This window comes from Thunnus maccoyii, chromosome 18 (genome assembly GCF_910596095.1).
Source record: "Thunnus maccoyii chromosome 18, fThuMac1.1, whole genome shotgun sequence".
In the NCBI taxonomy this organism is placed as follows: Eukaryota; Metazoa; Chordata; class Actinopteri; order Scombriformes; family Scombridae; genus Thunnus; species Thunnus maccoyii.
In genome coordinates, this window is record NC_056550.1 from 2033197 (window position 1) to 2051100 (window position 17904).

At 40.4% G+C, this 17904-nt stretch overlaps 1 protein-coding gene across 2 annotated transcripts; it reads left to right on the forward strand.

Moving 5' to 3' along the window:
* The first annotated feature begins 489 nt into the window (after nucleotides 1–489).
* On the forward strand, nucleotides 490–17096 carry glyr1 (glyoxylate reductase 1 homolog (Arabidopsis)). 2 transcript variants are annotated; one of them, XM_042394085.1, is made up of 16 exons: nucleotides 490–588; nucleotides 2249–2285; nucleotides 2379–2458; nucleotides 2558–2696; nucleotides 5001–5111; nucleotides 5710–5793; nucleotides 7861–7914; nucleotides 9088–9138; nucleotides 9294–9367; nucleotides 9620–9719; nucleotides 11339–11449; nucleotides 11552–11653; nucleotides 11856–12018; nucleotides 12471–12650; nucleotides 12758–12882; nucleotides 14059–17096. In XM_042394085.1, the coding sequence occupies exons 1-16, from the start codon at nucleotides 551–553 to the stop codon at nucleotides 14131–14133; spliced, it is 1524 nt and encodes a 507-aa protein (XP_042250019.1). In that variant the 5' UTR covers nucleotides 490–550; the 3' UTR covers nucleotides 14134–17096. The 2 variants fall into 2 exon arrangements, with proteins under 2 accessions (XP_042250019.1, XP_042250020.1); XM_042394086.1 differs by lacking the exon at nucleotides 5710–5793.
* Nucleotides 17097–17904: the final 808 nt, after the last annotated feature.

The following is a 17904-nucleotide window of genomic DNA, read 5'->3' on the forward strand; positions in this document are numbered from 1 at the left end:
ATATCACATAGACCCAAAGAGAGAGGGAGAAATTGGAGACCCACAACAATGAGGCTCGTCGTCCTCCCACCAATAGGTGGCAGTAATTCCTAAAAAGGGCTGAGCATAAAGCTAATATTCAGTGCAACTCATGGAGGTATTAAAAAAGCTTCTTATCTTATTCTTATGTATTCTTATGGTGCCGATATTATGTGAATCATAATAAAATGGGCTATTATATTATATAATATATTATCTGGCAGCTACGTATATCCAACATCACTGCATCTGTTTTGTTTTTGTTCAGTCATTTCAATTTATTAGTTGTTCAGTTTTCTATGTATTACACATATATATTAAATATAATTACTGTGTGTGTGTGTGTGTATATATATATATATATATATATATATATACATATATATATATTGTGTATGTGTAGGCTTGTTAGAAACTAGTTTCAGCGTGTTTGAAAGTAACAATAGCGGATGTTGCACAGAGAGGAAGTGTGATTAGTGGGTGTGTGTTGTCTTCTCCTTCATTCAGTGCGACGTTTTATTAAAGTTGTAAGATGGCGACGGTGCATTTGAGGATTGGGGATCTAGTGTGGTGAGATAACCGTTTAACATTGTTAAACGCCTCTATTTCTGATCATTTGTCTTGCATTACACAAAGCAGTGTCGTATTAACCAGTTAGTCGAAGATTCATATTTCTTGTTGGTTTTAACCTGACGTAGGTTAGTTGATGGTCAACCCAAACAAACTGCCAGCCGAGCTGACTCAGCCAACAGCCCTCGTTAGCTGCTAGCTAACGTTAGCGGATAAGCTACCAAAAAGGTTCAGACCGAAACTAGGTTTTCGTTTTTTTCCGGACACAACTATGCATTTTACAGTTGTAATTCTTGCACCAAAGTGTTTATCTGTAAATCCTCATCAAACACTTAAAATGTCCAGTGTTGTAGAAATTTCGGTCCATGACGAGCGTCGCTAGCATCGTAAGCGGATATCTACTGTTTGCATCTGCTCTGTTTCCGTGATAACTGTAGCAGCTCTTTCTCTGCAGACTCGCGTTTATCTGTATTATCTGGATGTAGGTTGATTTAACCCGAACGATAAGGCGATTTATTTGTGTGTAGAGATTCATCAAACTGGTCGTTACCATTATTGTAGTAGCAGTTTGTGTTTCACATGATGTGTTTTCATCTATCGTTGCATTACAGCAAGACAGCGACGCTACATAAACAACATAGTAACTGAGAGTTGCACTGTGCATGAGCATAACGACATTGTTGAACATTTGTTACTTCAGACCTGATTAATCGCCAAATTTCAGAACACCAGCGATTCAATCAGCGGCTGTTTTCTCTTGCCACATTGTTTAGCTGCCTAATATTGTTTTGATTATCTTATTTTAAAAAGTAATCAGACAGATTAGGCTATATCTGACACATGGCTGCTGCTCAATAGTGTTCTACTTTATATATGACTCTTTTAAGTGAGGCGTACAGAAGTTGCTGTCTGAATTGCTTTCACAAACACGGCAGTTATGTAATATGGCAAGAGGAAATGTTTCTAAAACTTATGAGAATATAACAGCAAACTAAGAGAGACAACAGGATATATCTATGTCAACTATTACTGAAAAACAGCATGGGATAATTCTTTATGAACAGCTGACAGCCACAACAGATGAAACACCATGAGCCTCACTAGATTAGGCAACACTGCTTCAGTTTAAATATGGTGTAAGATATTTACTAGTTTGTCTGCTCCCTGTATTTCAGTAGATTAATACAGTTAACTTGTTTTACAGTGCTGCTGTTTTTTACTCCGTGTTTGTAGTCTTACACTGTAAGAACCAGCAGCAAGAAGAGCTGGGTGTCGTTTGAAATGTTTGACTCTAGTGCTGGTTACTACGCCTGAGTTTCAATACATACAGTCATATAAGAAGAAGCAAAGAAGAGCACATTTTTGATTTCAATCATAAATTATTGGATCAAAGTTAATAAGCATCAGAATCCGACCGGACACGTGGATCTGGCTTGGTGTACTTGACAGTTTTTGATGCTCTGTGCTTTGGACACTTTTCAGTTGGTACCAAGAACTTATTGATGTTCAATACTCAGCTCTAGCAGCAATTAGTGTAATTGGTTAGCTGAAATTGAACTGATAGAAAGCACTGCTTGGTGAAATACAGTGAAGTGTCTTAATGCATCTCTGTACTCGGCAGAAAGACATACCAGGACTAAACGTATCGCTCTCATTTCAGGGGGAAGCTTGGGCGTTACCCACCATGGCCAGGAAAGGTAAAGAGTGATGGTTTAAAGGAAAAGAAATTCCAGCATTTGCATGACAAACCTTGTGCTAATGTTCTACTCAAACATCTATTCACATTTCAGATAGTAAGCCCTCCCAAGGACCTGAAAAAGCCAAGGGGCAAAAAATGCCATTTTGTGAAATTCTTTGGAACTGAAGACCAGTAAGTCTACAGCAGACAGTAAGCTATCAATTCTGACTGAACTTGCAATTTTTTCCTCCATCAGATGTGTAAGAGCTGTGTTTTTGTGTGCTTGTCCAGTGCCTGGATCAAAGTAGAACAGCTGAAGCCCTACCACGCCCACAAAGAGGAGATGATCAAGATAAATAAAGGCAAGCGCTTCCAGCAGGCGGTGGATGCAGTGGAGGACTTCCTAAAGAAAGCAAAGGGGAAAGAACAGGTGAGGGAGTCGTCCTATAACGCTTCACATGTTTGTTGCATCTCAAGAAACACATCCTCTTGGTTTTAGTATGAGTCTTTTTTTTTTTATACACATGCAACAAATGGAACAATTGAATGTGAACTTTTAGAAATGGCACACTGACTGAATGAATCTACTAATGATCAGTATCAACAGGAGGAATGACTACAGTTCATTTGGACTCCTGACTGTTGTTTTAAGACAGACTTGAAAAATGGTGAACCTGTCCTTTAACTGTGCCAGAAAAGAAGGGGTTTGATTGTTGTGTTGGGGATCTGGAATCTACAAATTCCTGTTTGAAAACGGACATAATGAACGTCCTACTGACCTAATTAAAGTAATGTTAATGTGTCTCATTCCATCACACAGACTGCCATTTGTAGTATTCCCCTTTTTAATCCACTTGAGAGTACCAGAGCTTCCCCCCAAAAGTTGATTATTCAAATCAGCGGTCCAGGAGCCAAAGATCCAAATGTAATTATGTTAGTGGAAGTATTAGAATGACATTGTACCCAGAGCAGCAAAGCATAATAGTATGGCAGACTACAGCATGTTGTGTCTCAAAATGACTTAACAAACCTGACCATAATGGAAGTAGAAAAGGAGTGCATAGCAGTGTCATGTGTGCCTTGTTTATTCTTGTTTCTGTATGTCCAGTCAGATCATCACTGTGGCTGAAAGTGTTGTCAGGATATATATATATATATATATGGAGGCTGTTGTAGAAGTTTAGTTTGGGGTGGCTGGCTGTTTTGTAGATGCTCTGGACTGTACCGTAAAGCCGTATTTAGACCAAATCAGGCAGTGCAGTGAAAACGCCACTTCTCACATTCATTTGAATGGGGGTGGTGCGCTTCAGCTGCGGGCGTTTTGGCTGCTGCGGCGCCGCGCTGGACTGTGGCCGGAAAGTTGAGCCAGAGTCAACTTTTGGAGAAACGCAACCCGACATCACTGCGGCTGAAGGCCAATCACAGCCGGAGATCAGAGTGATCAGAGCTGTAAACTCTGCCAATGACGGAGTTAAAAGATGTTACCAGGAGGAGGGGAGGAGGATATTTCTCTTTGTTTGATAATGTTAAAAGTAAAGTTAGACTCTAGTCTGCCTCCTGACTCATTTTAAAAAAGACAAGAGAAAAAGAGAGAGAGCAGCTGTGGTTGAGCGAGCTGGAGAGTGAATGAAGAGAGGGAGTGCTGGTAGTGAGAAAGCTGGTGAATCACATCCATAAAATGTTATTTTCTGATTGTTTTTCTGATTGTTGGAGCCAGCGGCGGTGGGCCGCACCACTTGATTTGGTGTGAATATGGCCTAACAGGGCAGTGGCCGTACAGTGCTGTAAAATATAATAATATATAATAAGTAATATAACAGAAATATGTAATGGAAAGAAAAAGCAGGATCACTGACGCACAACTGGTGTTAAGTTCCAGGTATTAATATGCACTCATACATATGTATGCTCACAATATTTCTTGTACTGGTTGTATAATATGCAGTTGGTCAAATAACTGCCTGTGTTAGTGTACATGTTATCTTGTGTTGGGAAGGAAACAGGATGTGTTGTTGTGCATGAAGCGGGTTGTTAGCATGGCCATCAGCAATTAAGCAGTTGTCAAGTAGCTTCAAAAGGTTGTCTTCTTATAACAACTGGCACGGAAAGTATTTGTAGCTTTGAGAGGAAACACAAGCAATTAGTTCGACCACCTCAAACACACGATTGGTGTAAACATGTTTTTATACGTGAAGCAACCAAGGTGTGAATAAAACTATCACTTGTTTTGATATTCACAAGAGACATGAACCAGGAACACAGAAAAGAAATAAAGAAAAGAATTAATAGGAGCTCCAATGCAATTTTTAAATATATTCCTTTATCTATCCATACCTAGTAAATGTGACAATCATGATATTGTCCAGCCTTGCTGTTGTGTCACCACAGCACACAAACACAGGACATGTCTGTTTCCACCACTGAAACTGATCTAATCAAATTAACGATTAATGAAGTGAGACTTCTCTTAATTAGCTCCGCTCCTTCAAGCCTCCTCCATGAAACACTCCCCAGTATCATGTTCAGTGTCAGCAAATGTTTATTCAGGTGGACACATGGTCTCTGTGGAGGCCATCTGCCCACCAGAAAGACTTGACTTCAACATTGTGGAAATCACTTTTCCCTTCTGCTTAGACAAGCTTATTTTAGACCCACGTTCAATTCAAACAGTTGTCAGACAGCTGAGACCTTTCTTGTAATGTTTACACAAAGTGATGATCTTTTTCTTTAACAGAACTCAGATGGCAAAGGAGACTCAAAAGGAAAGAAGACGCCTAACAAGCCACTGAAAATACTAGAGGAGGATGATGAGGATCTCAGTGCCCTGAAGGACCCCTCTGAGAAGGTCAGTAGGACACTGAGTTAAAAACATTATCCTGTCAAACATTGGTGAAGGAGAGGTTTACTCTCAAATATTTAAAGGAACCTGTCGAGTGGAAAAGAGCTTAAATACAGTTTCTGTCAGATTTCATCACTACCCTTTTTTTATAATACATTCTATTTTCCATTTAGCTTCTGCAGTAGAGCATCAAAAGTGATGCATACTTCCAGTGTTCAGTTTACATAACTTCCAGAAGGAGCTGTCAACCTGACAGATGCCTACAATGTAACAGGTTACAGTAAGGAGCAGCAGCGTCTGTGGAGCTAATGTTGTCATGACACCAGACTTCTGAAATCAGTGCCATTTACTTAGAGTCAGATCACCCAAATAATAAAACCAGACAGTATATTTTCACTTAGTTCTAGTGGTATATATCCATGAGATCAGTTTGCTTTTATTTGTCCAGGTTACAGTAGAGGTAATCGGAATTCTTTGAAATCGGTCTTCAGTACTGTCTCCTCCGTGTATGAGAAACGTCCCCCCCCACTACAGCAGACATGGACCTCTACAGATTCACCCTTTTGATTTAAAAGGTGAACATGTGTCTCTCTCCTCCTTAAAGGACTTAACTGACTCTGACCCCGAGCCGTCCACTATTGAGAGGCTGGGGGCTGGACCTGGCTCAGGATTCAAATGGGAAAGCAGTGTAGGTGAAACCCCCCTTCCCACCAAGCCTGCCTTGCCTTTCTGTTCTTCTACCTGACCTTAACCTTTGGCTTAAATCACCCGAAACTGCAGACCTTTCCCTTCTGACCTGTTTGGTGCTCACTCTTGACTACTGAAACTGTTGGTTTTTGCGTGTGCTGTTGAGCTGGTCACCAACTCTGAGCTTTTGTTTCAGTTGACCCAGAAAACGTTGTGATTCGCTGGTCAGCTGTGTGGTTTTCTGTGAGCGTCTTGTAGTAATGAGAGCCTACCTGCTCCTCAGGACCAGGGTTGATGACCACTCTACATAAAATGCTCTTAGAGGATTGGTTCACACTTTTTCAAATATGTTTTAAAACAATAGTCAGGTGCCCATGTGAACAAAACAAAGAAAATCTCTCTGTGATTCCCCGGAGAAACACAAAGACATTGTGTGCTGATCTATGGTGGAGGGATAACAACACAAAGACCTTGGAAGATATCAGCATTCGTGTCGGTTGATTTGTCTAATTCAAACTGTGAAGTCTCATATTACTTTCAGCTGAACGTTGGAATGTGTTTTTACGCAGATTGAGAACTGTGGGTTTTGTCCATAATTTATATTGAAATAGCTTTAAGAAAGGATCTCTTTGTCACCAGTATGAACAGTATGATTACAGCAGGCAAAAACCATGGGCATGCAAGTATTGTTCAAAGGCAGACTTGAAAAAATGTGAACCAATCCATTAGACCAGAATGACCACCGTGTATATGTGTGAGTGTGTGTGTGTGTGTGTGTGTGTGTGAGAAGAAATACCCCTAAATAAAGGTTGAGCCATGAACTGTTTGTCTATGTCAGTGGAAACAACCATCACAAATGGTCACTTTGCTCTTGCACTTCACATGCAACAAGTATGGAACTCCAAAAACTGCATAAAAATATTGTACTTGTGAAAGTGCCTAAATGTACATTACTATGTATATCTATTCATTTTTCATAGTGAAAACAATGTATATACTTAATTTGTTACTTTTAAAAAAACAAACTGGAGTTTATGTGTCAAACGCAGTCAGCCAATAGAGTCTTTTTATAGTCTGGCAAGTTGTAAACAGAATCATTTCAGTCCATTTCCTGGTTTCAGTTGTCAATCGATACAAAACATCACCATTTCCTCCAATTAGAATAATGCAACAAAAATCTGCCTTTAACGATGTTATATTTATCTAAATCTGATTTAATGACATGTTTTTATTTAAAGGCTGAAATTGAAGTACAAACGTCAACAGTTTCCACTTACATAGGGAGAAGCAGATGGTGAACTTTCTGAGTTGAAATGATTTTAATCAAAGCACACAGTACCTGAAACACTGGAGTCAGAGGCTGTCTGGTTTCACAGCACTCTGTTACTGAGAGACTGCTTTCATTTACCACCCCCCCCCCCCCCCCCCCCCCCCCCCCCCCCCCCCAAAAAAAAACAACAACTGTAATGTTACATATGATTATTAGCTGGAGGATAGTTCCACAGTGATCAACTGGTTTCATTGAAGAAATGAGAGAACTCATGGACCTTAGCTGTAATTGAGACGCCATACACCATAAAAAGCACGTAGCCTTCGTGTCAGTTGTAAAACTAGTTTTGAAGTGAACGGCAGACTGTGCTGGAGTAATGCAAATCTTGTTAGACTGCTATGATGTGAGTATTTAAAGAGTCAGCCAGTGTGGCTAGTATGTTGTTATTTCTTCCAATCTGATTCATAAACAGTTGAACACACACACTGGCTGTGTAGTTTGTACTATATTGTATTTTGTGAGTTAATTCTACTATTGCTATGGAACAGTGAAGGGACATAAAGTTTTATTGATACTTTCACCACTAACACACAAGGAGGGAATCACATATTTAGGCTGTGGATTCTACTCCCAAATTTTTCCAGAAACTCAGAAAACAGAAAATCATGTCAGATTGTATATGGATCATGAGGGGGAGCCCTGATGTGTCGGCATTGTGCAGTGTAGATGTAGATTCTCTCTTACGTCAGTGCATATCCAAAGAGAACTCTTTCCCACTCAACTCTTCTTCTGTTGTAGCCTGTGAAGGACGACCCACATTTCCATCACTTCCTGCTCAGCCAGTCTGAGAAGGTAAGCATTGTAACATCTGCACCCTATCATTGTTTCTTCTGTTGTAATAGGAGGTTTTTAAATAGTGCTTCAGCTCTGCATGTCTGATCTCATTTGACAGCCTGACACTCTATAGTTTTGCATACTCCAACGTGTCAGTTTGGCTCTGATGTAATCATCTGTAATAATGATATAGATCTTTATCCGGACACACCCAAGCGGAGTTTCCCAGAGGCAGTAGTGTTTCTAATGTCATCCCCCCCATGTGGGCCTGTAACAGTTAAACTGAAACAGTCTGTGGTCAGACTGATAAATCCTCTGTCATGTCAGCCTGCGAGGGCTTTGAACAATGACGTTTGTACATGCAGCTCTAAATGTCCCTGGGCACAGGTCCATTTTTAAATCTGGTTTTTATGATTATTAAGATAAGATGAAACTCAGAAAAAACAATTTCATCACACCATTCTAGTGAATGGCTTATTGTTGCATTGATACTGGTCCCATTAATACTGACCAGCTGTCAGTCAGACAGGACCGATCCACATAGTGTTTGATAGTAACTGTTTATGAAATTGTAACTTGTTTATAATAAAATGTGATTTTTATAAATCTAGAATGATAATGTGTATGTAGCATTTCATTACATTCAGCAGAAGCTTTTGTCCAAAGTGAATTACACTTTTCCCATACACATACATCTTGAGCAGTTTTGGGTGAGTGTCTTGTTCATGGACACAGGAGACACAACAGTTTAGTGAATGTAACTGACTTAAAGCTGGTTTCCACAGTTGAGCTCCAATTCAAACACATGCACATTCAGGAAAAACATTGATGCACTTAAAATCTACTAGCCACGGCCCTCCTGCTAGTGTTGTGGTGGTTTAGACACATACCACACTACTGACCAGCTTTATGTTTGTGTTTTCTGAATTTCTGCTGTGATCTGATTTTTTCCCAATAACCCGGTCTCCTGTGTACATGTATTCAGTGAACAGGGAATGGAAAGATGTAAGGCGGTCAGAATAACAAGTCAGCCCAGCAGTGGATTAAACATCATGTTTGTACTGACACACCTCCACAATGTGTGATCTTAAGTGGGGGATTCCATGTGTCTTTCTAATGAACGATAGGAGGCTGCATTTTGCTAGAGTATTCTGTCACCTCTTGATGGATTGTGGTTCTCTTTGCTCACAGCCGGCCTCATCTATGGAACCCATTAGCAAGCGTCTGAAGATCATCGAGGAGGTAAAGTAACATGTGAATTGTAGTAACATAAACAGGTGAAATGTTGCTTCCCAGTATTTCTGGATACCGTTATGTTTTGCTTTTTGTTGTGTTTTTAGTAACAGAAGTAAGGCTTGAGTCTGAAATTGACAGTGATGTTGCTTTTGATTGTGTAGGACACGGGGTCAACATCTATCCAAGCAGCAGACAGCACAGCCATCAATGGCAGCATCACACCCACAGATAAAAGGTATTAACACATCCTCACTGCAGAGCACCATTAACCAAATGACTTGCTAAGTTTAGCTGGAAAACACATCATGAGGTTAACACCTCGGATTATTATTACTGATTTTATTACTTTATTTTGTTGTCATTCAGGAACTTTTGCTATGGTTTCTTGTCTTTAAGCTTAAAACACAAAAACATATGAATCCTACTTTTTTATTTCACTGTTTGTTTGTTGATGATTTTAATCAGTTTGTTTTTCTTGGACTTCCAGGATAGGCTTCCTGGGTCTGGGGCTGATGGGTAGCGGTATAGTTTCCAACCTGTTGAAAATGGGTCATGTTGTCACAGTGTGGAACCGCACAGCAGAAAAGGTACCATAATGCAACACATTATCAATGTAGACACACACATGAGCCAGACTTCATGTTCTCCTGATGAATGTAGACAAACGCATCATCTGATAGGAAACCATTACATATGCTGCCATCAGTGTAGATAAGTCCCATGATTGACATGAAAGATTTGACCAGTTGTGTGTCAGAATTAGAATAACAAGACTAGGTCACAACCTAGTATATGGCTGAACTGTGTATGAAATAAGGGTGTAATGGTACAAAAAATTCACAGTTCAGTATGCACCTGGGTTTTGGGGTCTCGGTTCAGTAAGAAAGGTAGAAAATAACATTTTGGTCTTTTATTTTGAAAAATGTAAATATCCAACAATGGCCAAAACTATTACTGAAACAGTGCAGTGGAAAAGGAAAACTTTTCTGTTTCCTGCAAGCAGTCAGGCCACCTGCTGACAGCTGTTTGACGCAGTTTCATAGTTTAACTGTATACAAAGTAGTGTAAACTAGCTCCACCTGCAGCAGCTACAACAGTAACATGCTGCTCTAACACGGATGCTTCACTATTAATAATCTAATGATGTCATATATAATAATATATCAGTCAGAGGGACTAAACCACTACTTTGACTGCAATACTTAAATTACACTTTTCTCTCTCAGAACTGGTGTTTATAGTTGTTCTGAACAGCTTATCTCGGAGTGAAAAGCTGACCAGCACAGAGAAGACAGGGGGACGACCATCACAGAGAGGGGAGGGGGACGGGGAGACACGGTATCATTTCACTACTGAGATAACGAAGCATATTTTAATAGTAGTGTTGCACTCAGTAAGTGTAATGGGTCTCTCGTTTGTCATTCTGATGACAGGGTAACCACGCTACCTTGGCTAAGCCAGCTAGCATACCCATGAGCATACTAGCGGTGCACTGCCAAAACGTTCTGGGTGGAACTTGCGCTCTAGAATTATTGTTCCACACTCAGAGTAAATGGATTATTAAACTATTTTGACAGTAATTGTTTGGGTCACAGAGCTTCTAGGAGTGCATGCACAGAACCATAACGTCTGTACTGTGACGGTTCAGGAGAATACATGTACCATTACATCCCTAATATGAAACGCTAGAAGTCTTATTTTGAAATGAGGGCTTTTAATTTGAAACGGATATAGAAAGTGGCGGCATTCAGCCGACCAATGGTATAACTTCAGCTACTTCAGCGGGAGAGTTTCTGCCAAAAACAAGCAGCGCGACCCTAGGAGACATGAGAGCAGCTGCTCGCTAACAGCTAGCGTCATGTGTGTTGACAGCAGAGAGCAGGAGGGAGGACTGACATCTCACTAAGATACTCTATGCTGCGACTCTGCTGCTGCTGCAGACACAGAGCAGACACTTTCAATTTATAACTGTAACATCCGTCATCTGACTTAGTTTTGATATCACGCTTAGTGTTTCACAGATGAGTTTTTTTATTTGATGAACATGGGCGCTGATTCGCAAAAATGAACTAAATGAATAAAAACAGCAGTAGGCAAGTAATGTAATGGTGAACAGCGGTAACATCTTTACACATGTCACAACAACAGTATCCCCCCTCCCCCCTACTGTTGCATTAGACTCTGAGCCCTGTCTGCTCTGTTCCAGTGTGACCTGTTCATCCAGGAGGGTGCCAGGTTAGGCCGGACTCCTGCAGAGGTGGCTTCAATGTGTGATATCACTTTCTCCTGTGTGTCTGACCCAAAGGCCGCCAGGGATGTGAGTACAATCATCTACAGTAAATGGCTTCCTGCGGAGGTGTGATTAGTGGCTCGTCGGTAAAATAACTTCTCCATGTCTTTGTGTTTGTTTTTTCTCCAGTTGGTGATGGGTCCCAGCGGAGTCCTGCAGGGAATCAGGCCGGGCAAATGCTATGTAGAGATGTCCACTGTAGACCCAGAGACCATCACAGAACTCTCACAGGTATATACTGACACAAACACACACACATTTTAAGGAGCTATAACAATACTACACACACTATAAAGTCATGCAGAATCAAAAGGACCTATTGAAGCATTTTACCATGTATCCCAAAACCCTGAAACAATCGAGACTTTTCTTGGATGCAGTTGTCATTGTTGCACTCATAGTAGTGATTCATTGTTCAATCTCTGAATATCAGGTGATAACGTCGCGGGGTGGCCGTTTCCTGGAGGCTCCAGTGGCAGGAAGCCAGCAGCTCTCCAACGACGGGATGCTGGTCATCCTAGCAGCTGGTGACCGAACAGTTTATGAGGACTGCAGCAGCTGCTTCCAGGCCATGGGCAAGACCTCCTTCTTCCTGGGTATGTAGGATGTAACAGTACCAGTCAGCTCCTGGTTCAGTATGATACGTAGCTGTGTCATACTGAATGCCTTTGACAAATGTAAACATCTTTTTCTCATCTAACTCTCAGCAAGAAAATGAATAAGCACATATCCCAAAATGTAAAACAATTCCTTTTAAGGTAATGTAGGTAGATTGTAACCCTTCAGAAGCTGTAAGTGCTGATCTAAATGTTTCTTGTCAGCCTCTGGTTTCTCTCTACTTCCTGTTTATTTCTCTGAGTGTTCGAGCCGACAGACTGCATCCAATGACTACATTTTGTATACATTCATCGGGAAGAGCTTTTACTGCAAGTTCCCTGCTCTGTGGCTGCCAGCTGCAGGCATGGGCTCCCTGAGGATGTAGAGATGTTAGGTGACTGCTGCATATTTCTATTTTTATGTGATTATAAAGATGTTTGTGTGTTTTCAGGTGAAGCAGGGAATGCAGCAAGGATGATGCTGATCCTCAACATGGTGCAGGGCAGCTTCATGGCCACCATTGCAGAGGGACTAACCCTGGCCCAGGCCACCGGCCAATCACAGCAGACGTTCCTGGACATCCTGTGCCAGGGCCAGATGGCTAGCACATTTGTGGACCAGAAATGCCAAAGTAAGTCAACACAATGGAAGTTTAACACATCTGTTTACTTATTCAGTTACCTGAAACTTCTTTACTTAAGTTGTGCTAACAGTAACTTTTCTTGCTGCCTTGTCCAGATATTTTACAGGGCAACTTTAAGCCAGACTACTATTTGAAACACATTCAGAAGGACTTGAGGCTAGCTATCTCCATGGGCGACATGGCCAATCATCCAACCCCAATGGCTGCAGCTGCCAATGAGGTACAACACTGTGCTTTTCTTTATCATTTCAGGTGTACACTTGCCTATTGTATGTTTATTTTTTCTTCTTCGTAACTTTACTGAAAAGGATCAACAAGAACAGAGTTGAATCCTTTTTCTTTTTCTATTGTGTGAAACACTGCCTGCCTGCTCTCAGTTCTCTTGGCTCTTTCATCTACATAGTCATAATGAACAGGGCACATTCCACATGCTGCCAGTGAAACACACTGGATACATTAGGAAACATGACGGCTTCAGAGATAAAGTGAGTAGAGTGTGGGGACAGAATGTAGAAAGTGAAGCTGACTGTATTTTTGTGAAGTGCCTCATTCATCAGGAGAACATAAAGTCTGGGTCATGTGTGTTTATGATCACAGAGCACTATAAATGGCAATCAGCTGAATGTCCTCTTTCTTGTCTTCTAAATCTGTCATCTGTGTAGTTCTCGCCATGTGTTTTATGTAATACATTAGGTTATTTAGCCCCAGTCTGTCTGTATGGGTGTTCATGGTTCCCGCAAAGACTCTCCTCTAGCGCCACCACCAGCCCAATGTTGTTCCTTGTTCAGTTTCCGTACAGTTTGGTGTGGACACTGTAAATATTCTATTCTCACAGCAGATATTTGAACTTGTTATAGTAGGAAAAGCACAGGTGTTACTAATCACATTGATGGCTCAGTTCCATTCTAGCAGGACCCTGAAACTAAAGCAGCTAAATGGAATTTAACCATCCTTCATATATTTTTTTTTTGATTGGTGCTCATCTTCCATGAAGAACACCTGTTCTCAAATAACAGATGATTAACCCTTTAGATTTGAATGATCCTTCATCAGTTCCTTTAGCGTCATCCTCAGGAGAAAAACATCCTCCCTCCACTACTGGTAGTTATGACAATACCAAAACTATCATTGTCATGTCATGTGTTGTTAAGCCCCGGTCAATAGGAAACTCATTTGTCCCTCCAACACTTTAATATGTTGCAGTGTAATTAAAGATGCATGATTATAGATGCCAGAAATATTCTCTGCAAGCCATTGTGTGTTTGGGCATTGTGCAGAATATACCTTACTCTATTAGAGCTCAACCAGCATCACTCTCCTGTCTGACCAATAACATAATAAATGCTAGAATAACAATAGTACAATTGAAAGCCTTGTTCTTTCTGTGTCTGTGCAGGTTTACAAGAGGGCTAAGGCACTGGACCAGTCGGACAACGATATTTCTGCAGTCTACAGGGCCTACATTCACTAGAGCGAGGTGTGACCTATCCTCTGGACCACACAGTCTTTAATCCCTTATTGTTTCTCCCTCGTCATCTAACGAGTTGTTTTATTTTTTTATTTTATTTTTAATTCTAATTGTTTTATTTCATTTTTGCCCCGGCGCCAGCCACGTTACCTGCCCACAACCGATGGGATTGTAATTCCTTTTGTTAGAGGCAACCTTGAGCATTGCACTGACTTTACTGTGGGGAATACAAGCTATACGAGTGCTCTAAACGAGGTTGTACTGCTGCACCTGGGCAGTTTGCTGTGGGGGGCAGCTCATCTGGTTACTGATATCTAACAAACGGTAGAAGTCACGCAGGGTGTTGGGCAGGGACGTGGGGTCCAGTGCCACTGTGAAGAGCAGGGTGTCCAGCTCACGCCAGATAAATTGCTGTCAGGTTTTGTGGATACATAAACCCTAAGGATTTTTTTTTTTTTTGTTCATGTACAAATGATGACTTTATTTAATTCAGTGTGATCTTTGATTTCTTTTAAATGTCCAGATTTCCATGAGAGAAAACACCAAGAACATGCCACTGCATTGCCTTAATATTGTAACCCCTCGAGTCTCTCAATAATAGATGTATTTATTTATGTTTCTTTCTAGGTCTTCTTGGTGCAGTTTGGTCATGGCTTGTTTCTGTATTTGACAAAGATGATTTATGCTTTTAAGTTGGTGTTAATGATCTTTCTTGAACAGGTTAAGGACAGAACAACAGATGTGTTGAGGCCTTAAAATGCAGTAATTAATATTTTTCATCAAGAGTTGAGATTTACATGTATGCTTCATTCTTGAGTTTGGAAAGTTCTCATTTCCACTGTGTTTTCTTTTCTTTTTTTTTTTTTTTTTTAATATATTCTGGAACTAGATGAATCCCATTTTTGAGTTGTATTTTAACTGAAGTTGATAATTAAGCCCCAATGTCAATCATGGTTGTTTTTTTTTTCTGGTAGTTGCAGATAAAAAAGTTGAGACTGGGTTTGAACGGCACATTTAAAACCATCATGGGACATAAATTTACAGTTTAAAAAGCAAAGCGATGAAACGGTTGTACGTGGGTTAGGAAGGTTTCATGACTCTGAAGGCTGTAGAATAAATCCTCAGCTCCACAATCAGCAGCTGATTGGAGCATCATTGACAAACTGTTACATCAGTCTCACCCTGACACACACACACACACACACACACACCTCACTCCAGCTAAATAGTTTGTTACATTTCCATATTTAACAAATCGGATAACAGATCCTTATTATCTCTGTCTTACATTGACCTCAAAGATTCCAGCTGTGTTCAAGTGAGGGACAGCAGGAGGTCACATGACAGTGGGGGGGGGCGATCTTGACTATGTAGTAGAGATCTTCACAGATCCACTCAGTTCCTAGTGAACCAATTCAGCTCTAAAACCAGACCGATACATCAGCCAGCCAGTATAAGCTTCAGATTCATCATATGTCTGCTGATAATTAACAAGATGTCAGTACAGAAATGCCAAAGATATGTTTAAGGTCATTTCTTAACAGTGTTTGTTCACCAGAGAGTGATGACAAGTTTAGTTCTCAAAAATCTCAAATGTCAACATTGGTATCTTCTTCAAAAATCCACTATCAGTTGAGCTCCACTCGGGTCCAAATTCTACTCAAGTCTAATGAGGTGTGGTAGGACCCTGTTCTGTTTCAGGTCTGTGTGTGGACATGTCTAATACCTGAGTGGCTCCTGCTCTTTTTCACCATGGCAGCACATGATTTTTTTGGATATTAGATTTGGTGTATGCTCAGGTCTATTTGGATGCACATCATGTTTAGGTAGGTTTTCTACTGGGTCTGTTGTGGGTTGCGTCTAAAATGTTGAACCTGTGAAGATCTCTACTGCATAGCTGGAAACATAACCTGTATAAATATTGACCGACATATGCAAAAGAAACCCAGCATGATGGTGCATACTCAAACAATGATGTAATGTCCCTGAGGAGGTGAAACAGCTGATCCACTCAGACTGTCAAAGACCAAACAGAAGCACAAATCAGACCATACATGTCAAGTGTCTGTGTTTTGAATTTTTTTATGATGTGTTCATTTTCTATCAGTTTTGGTTTAACTTCACATCAGCCTCTGGTGATAATTGCAAGAAGGAAGTGGATGTCATGTGTGAGCTCTAATCTGTCCCACATGCTGTCAGGAAGAGCAGAAATGCTTCAATTCATATGGGGATTATAACAACAAATCACTGTTTCTTTTTCTTTTCCCTTTTTGAACATATCAGTAGTCGACCCCACTGTCACTATGTTGGATTTCAAATATTTCAAATGATGTGCTGCTGAGCCCAGCTGATATGAAGAAACAGAACACAGAGTGCACCAGAGAAGACCCCAAACTCTATAATCACTTCCATGCAGGGAAAACACAGACCTCATGATGTTTAGTTCTTTAAGGCCCACAAGTTTCTATCATTGAAAGAGTTTTTCATCAAACTAAACGATTTAGTTGCATGTTAACAACCCAACATCCCACTTTGAAAAGTTTTTCTGGTTTTCATTTCTGTCCAGATGAACGACATTTAAGGCTTTTAATTTCGTTTCCCCCCTCACACAGCATAGTGTAAAGAAATGTTTTTAGAAGACATGTAAATAGCACATTAGTAAGGTTTCTTTTATATCTACAATAACCAGGATTAATGAAAACAACTGCTTTTGATTTTGACTCTACAGAGCGACTGTCTAACATCTTTGTGTCTTAATACTGTAGATTGTTCAGTTCAAGTGTAAATGGTTTATTAATATGTGGCTTATATAATCTGGCTTATTATCGCATTCAAATGATAATGACTTGGATCCCAGTTAAGGTAGGAGGTTGTAACTTTGGTTTTGGGGGATATTTATGATTTTGTGTACATGTGGAAATATCAAGACTTTTGTGCTGTTTAATAAATCCTCTCCTGATTACTGACATGTTTGACGTTTAATGACTGATCTGTTGACCGGCTGATGAAGTTATCTTGTTCTACTGATGTTATTTTGACTGTTAGTTCCTTTTTAGATCTCTAATGTTTGCCAGTCAATGGTGAGCAGACGAGAGAATACTGCCCTTTGTTTTCTTCTGAAATTCTAGCTTCATGTTAAAGGTGAGGCTGGCGTTCTTCTATATTTCTCGTATTGTCAATAAATCACATGAAAAAAAACAAAAAACCTGTCTTTAATTTGTCTCTCAACACTTTCTGACTTCCCCACCCTGTCTGGCTCTCAGCTCCAAGCCCACTGCTTCCTACTGGAAACACCTCACTAATATAAAGGCTCAGTTTTTGGACAACAATGGAGCTACTTCTTGTTAGTAGGAATATGTTTACAGAATATCACCAGACTTATCCTCAAATGTTTAAGCTCATTTACTGTAAATATGACAAGTCTTGTGAATCCATCATGATGTGCTTTCCATGAATATTGACAAAAACACTGCAGAAACTGCGTTAACTACACGTCACACAGCTGAGACGTGATTCACTATGAACAAACTAACTCCTCGCAGGCTGCGCAGAACCACATGTCTGCGTGACGCTGTGCGCAGGGCCAGTGGGCGGGGTCACTAATAGTGAACGTGTGACCAGTTTAATGCTGCATTCAGGTGATTCTCGTAAAGATTAGAATCCATACTCTCACTACGGTTGGAATGAAAGACAAAATTGAACAATCAGCATACATATATTGTTTTGTTGTTGTTTATTTTGAGACAACAGACCGGAAACGCCTGCGTTATGACT

Excerpts from the sequence above, each read along its gene's own strand:
- glyr1 (XM_042394085.1), top strand. The coding sequence starts at position 551 with ATGGCGACGGTGCATTTGAGGATTGGGGATCTAGTGTG. Across the intron at positions 5,794-7,860 it reads GATTCAAATGGGAAAGCAGT|CCTGTGAAGGACGACCCACA; the intron begins GTAGGTGAAACC and ends CTTCTGTTGTAG. Across the intron at positions 9,139-9,293 it reads GTCTGAAGATCATCGAGGAG|GACACGGGGTCAACATCTAT; the intron begins GTAAAGTAACAT and ends TTGATTGTGTAG.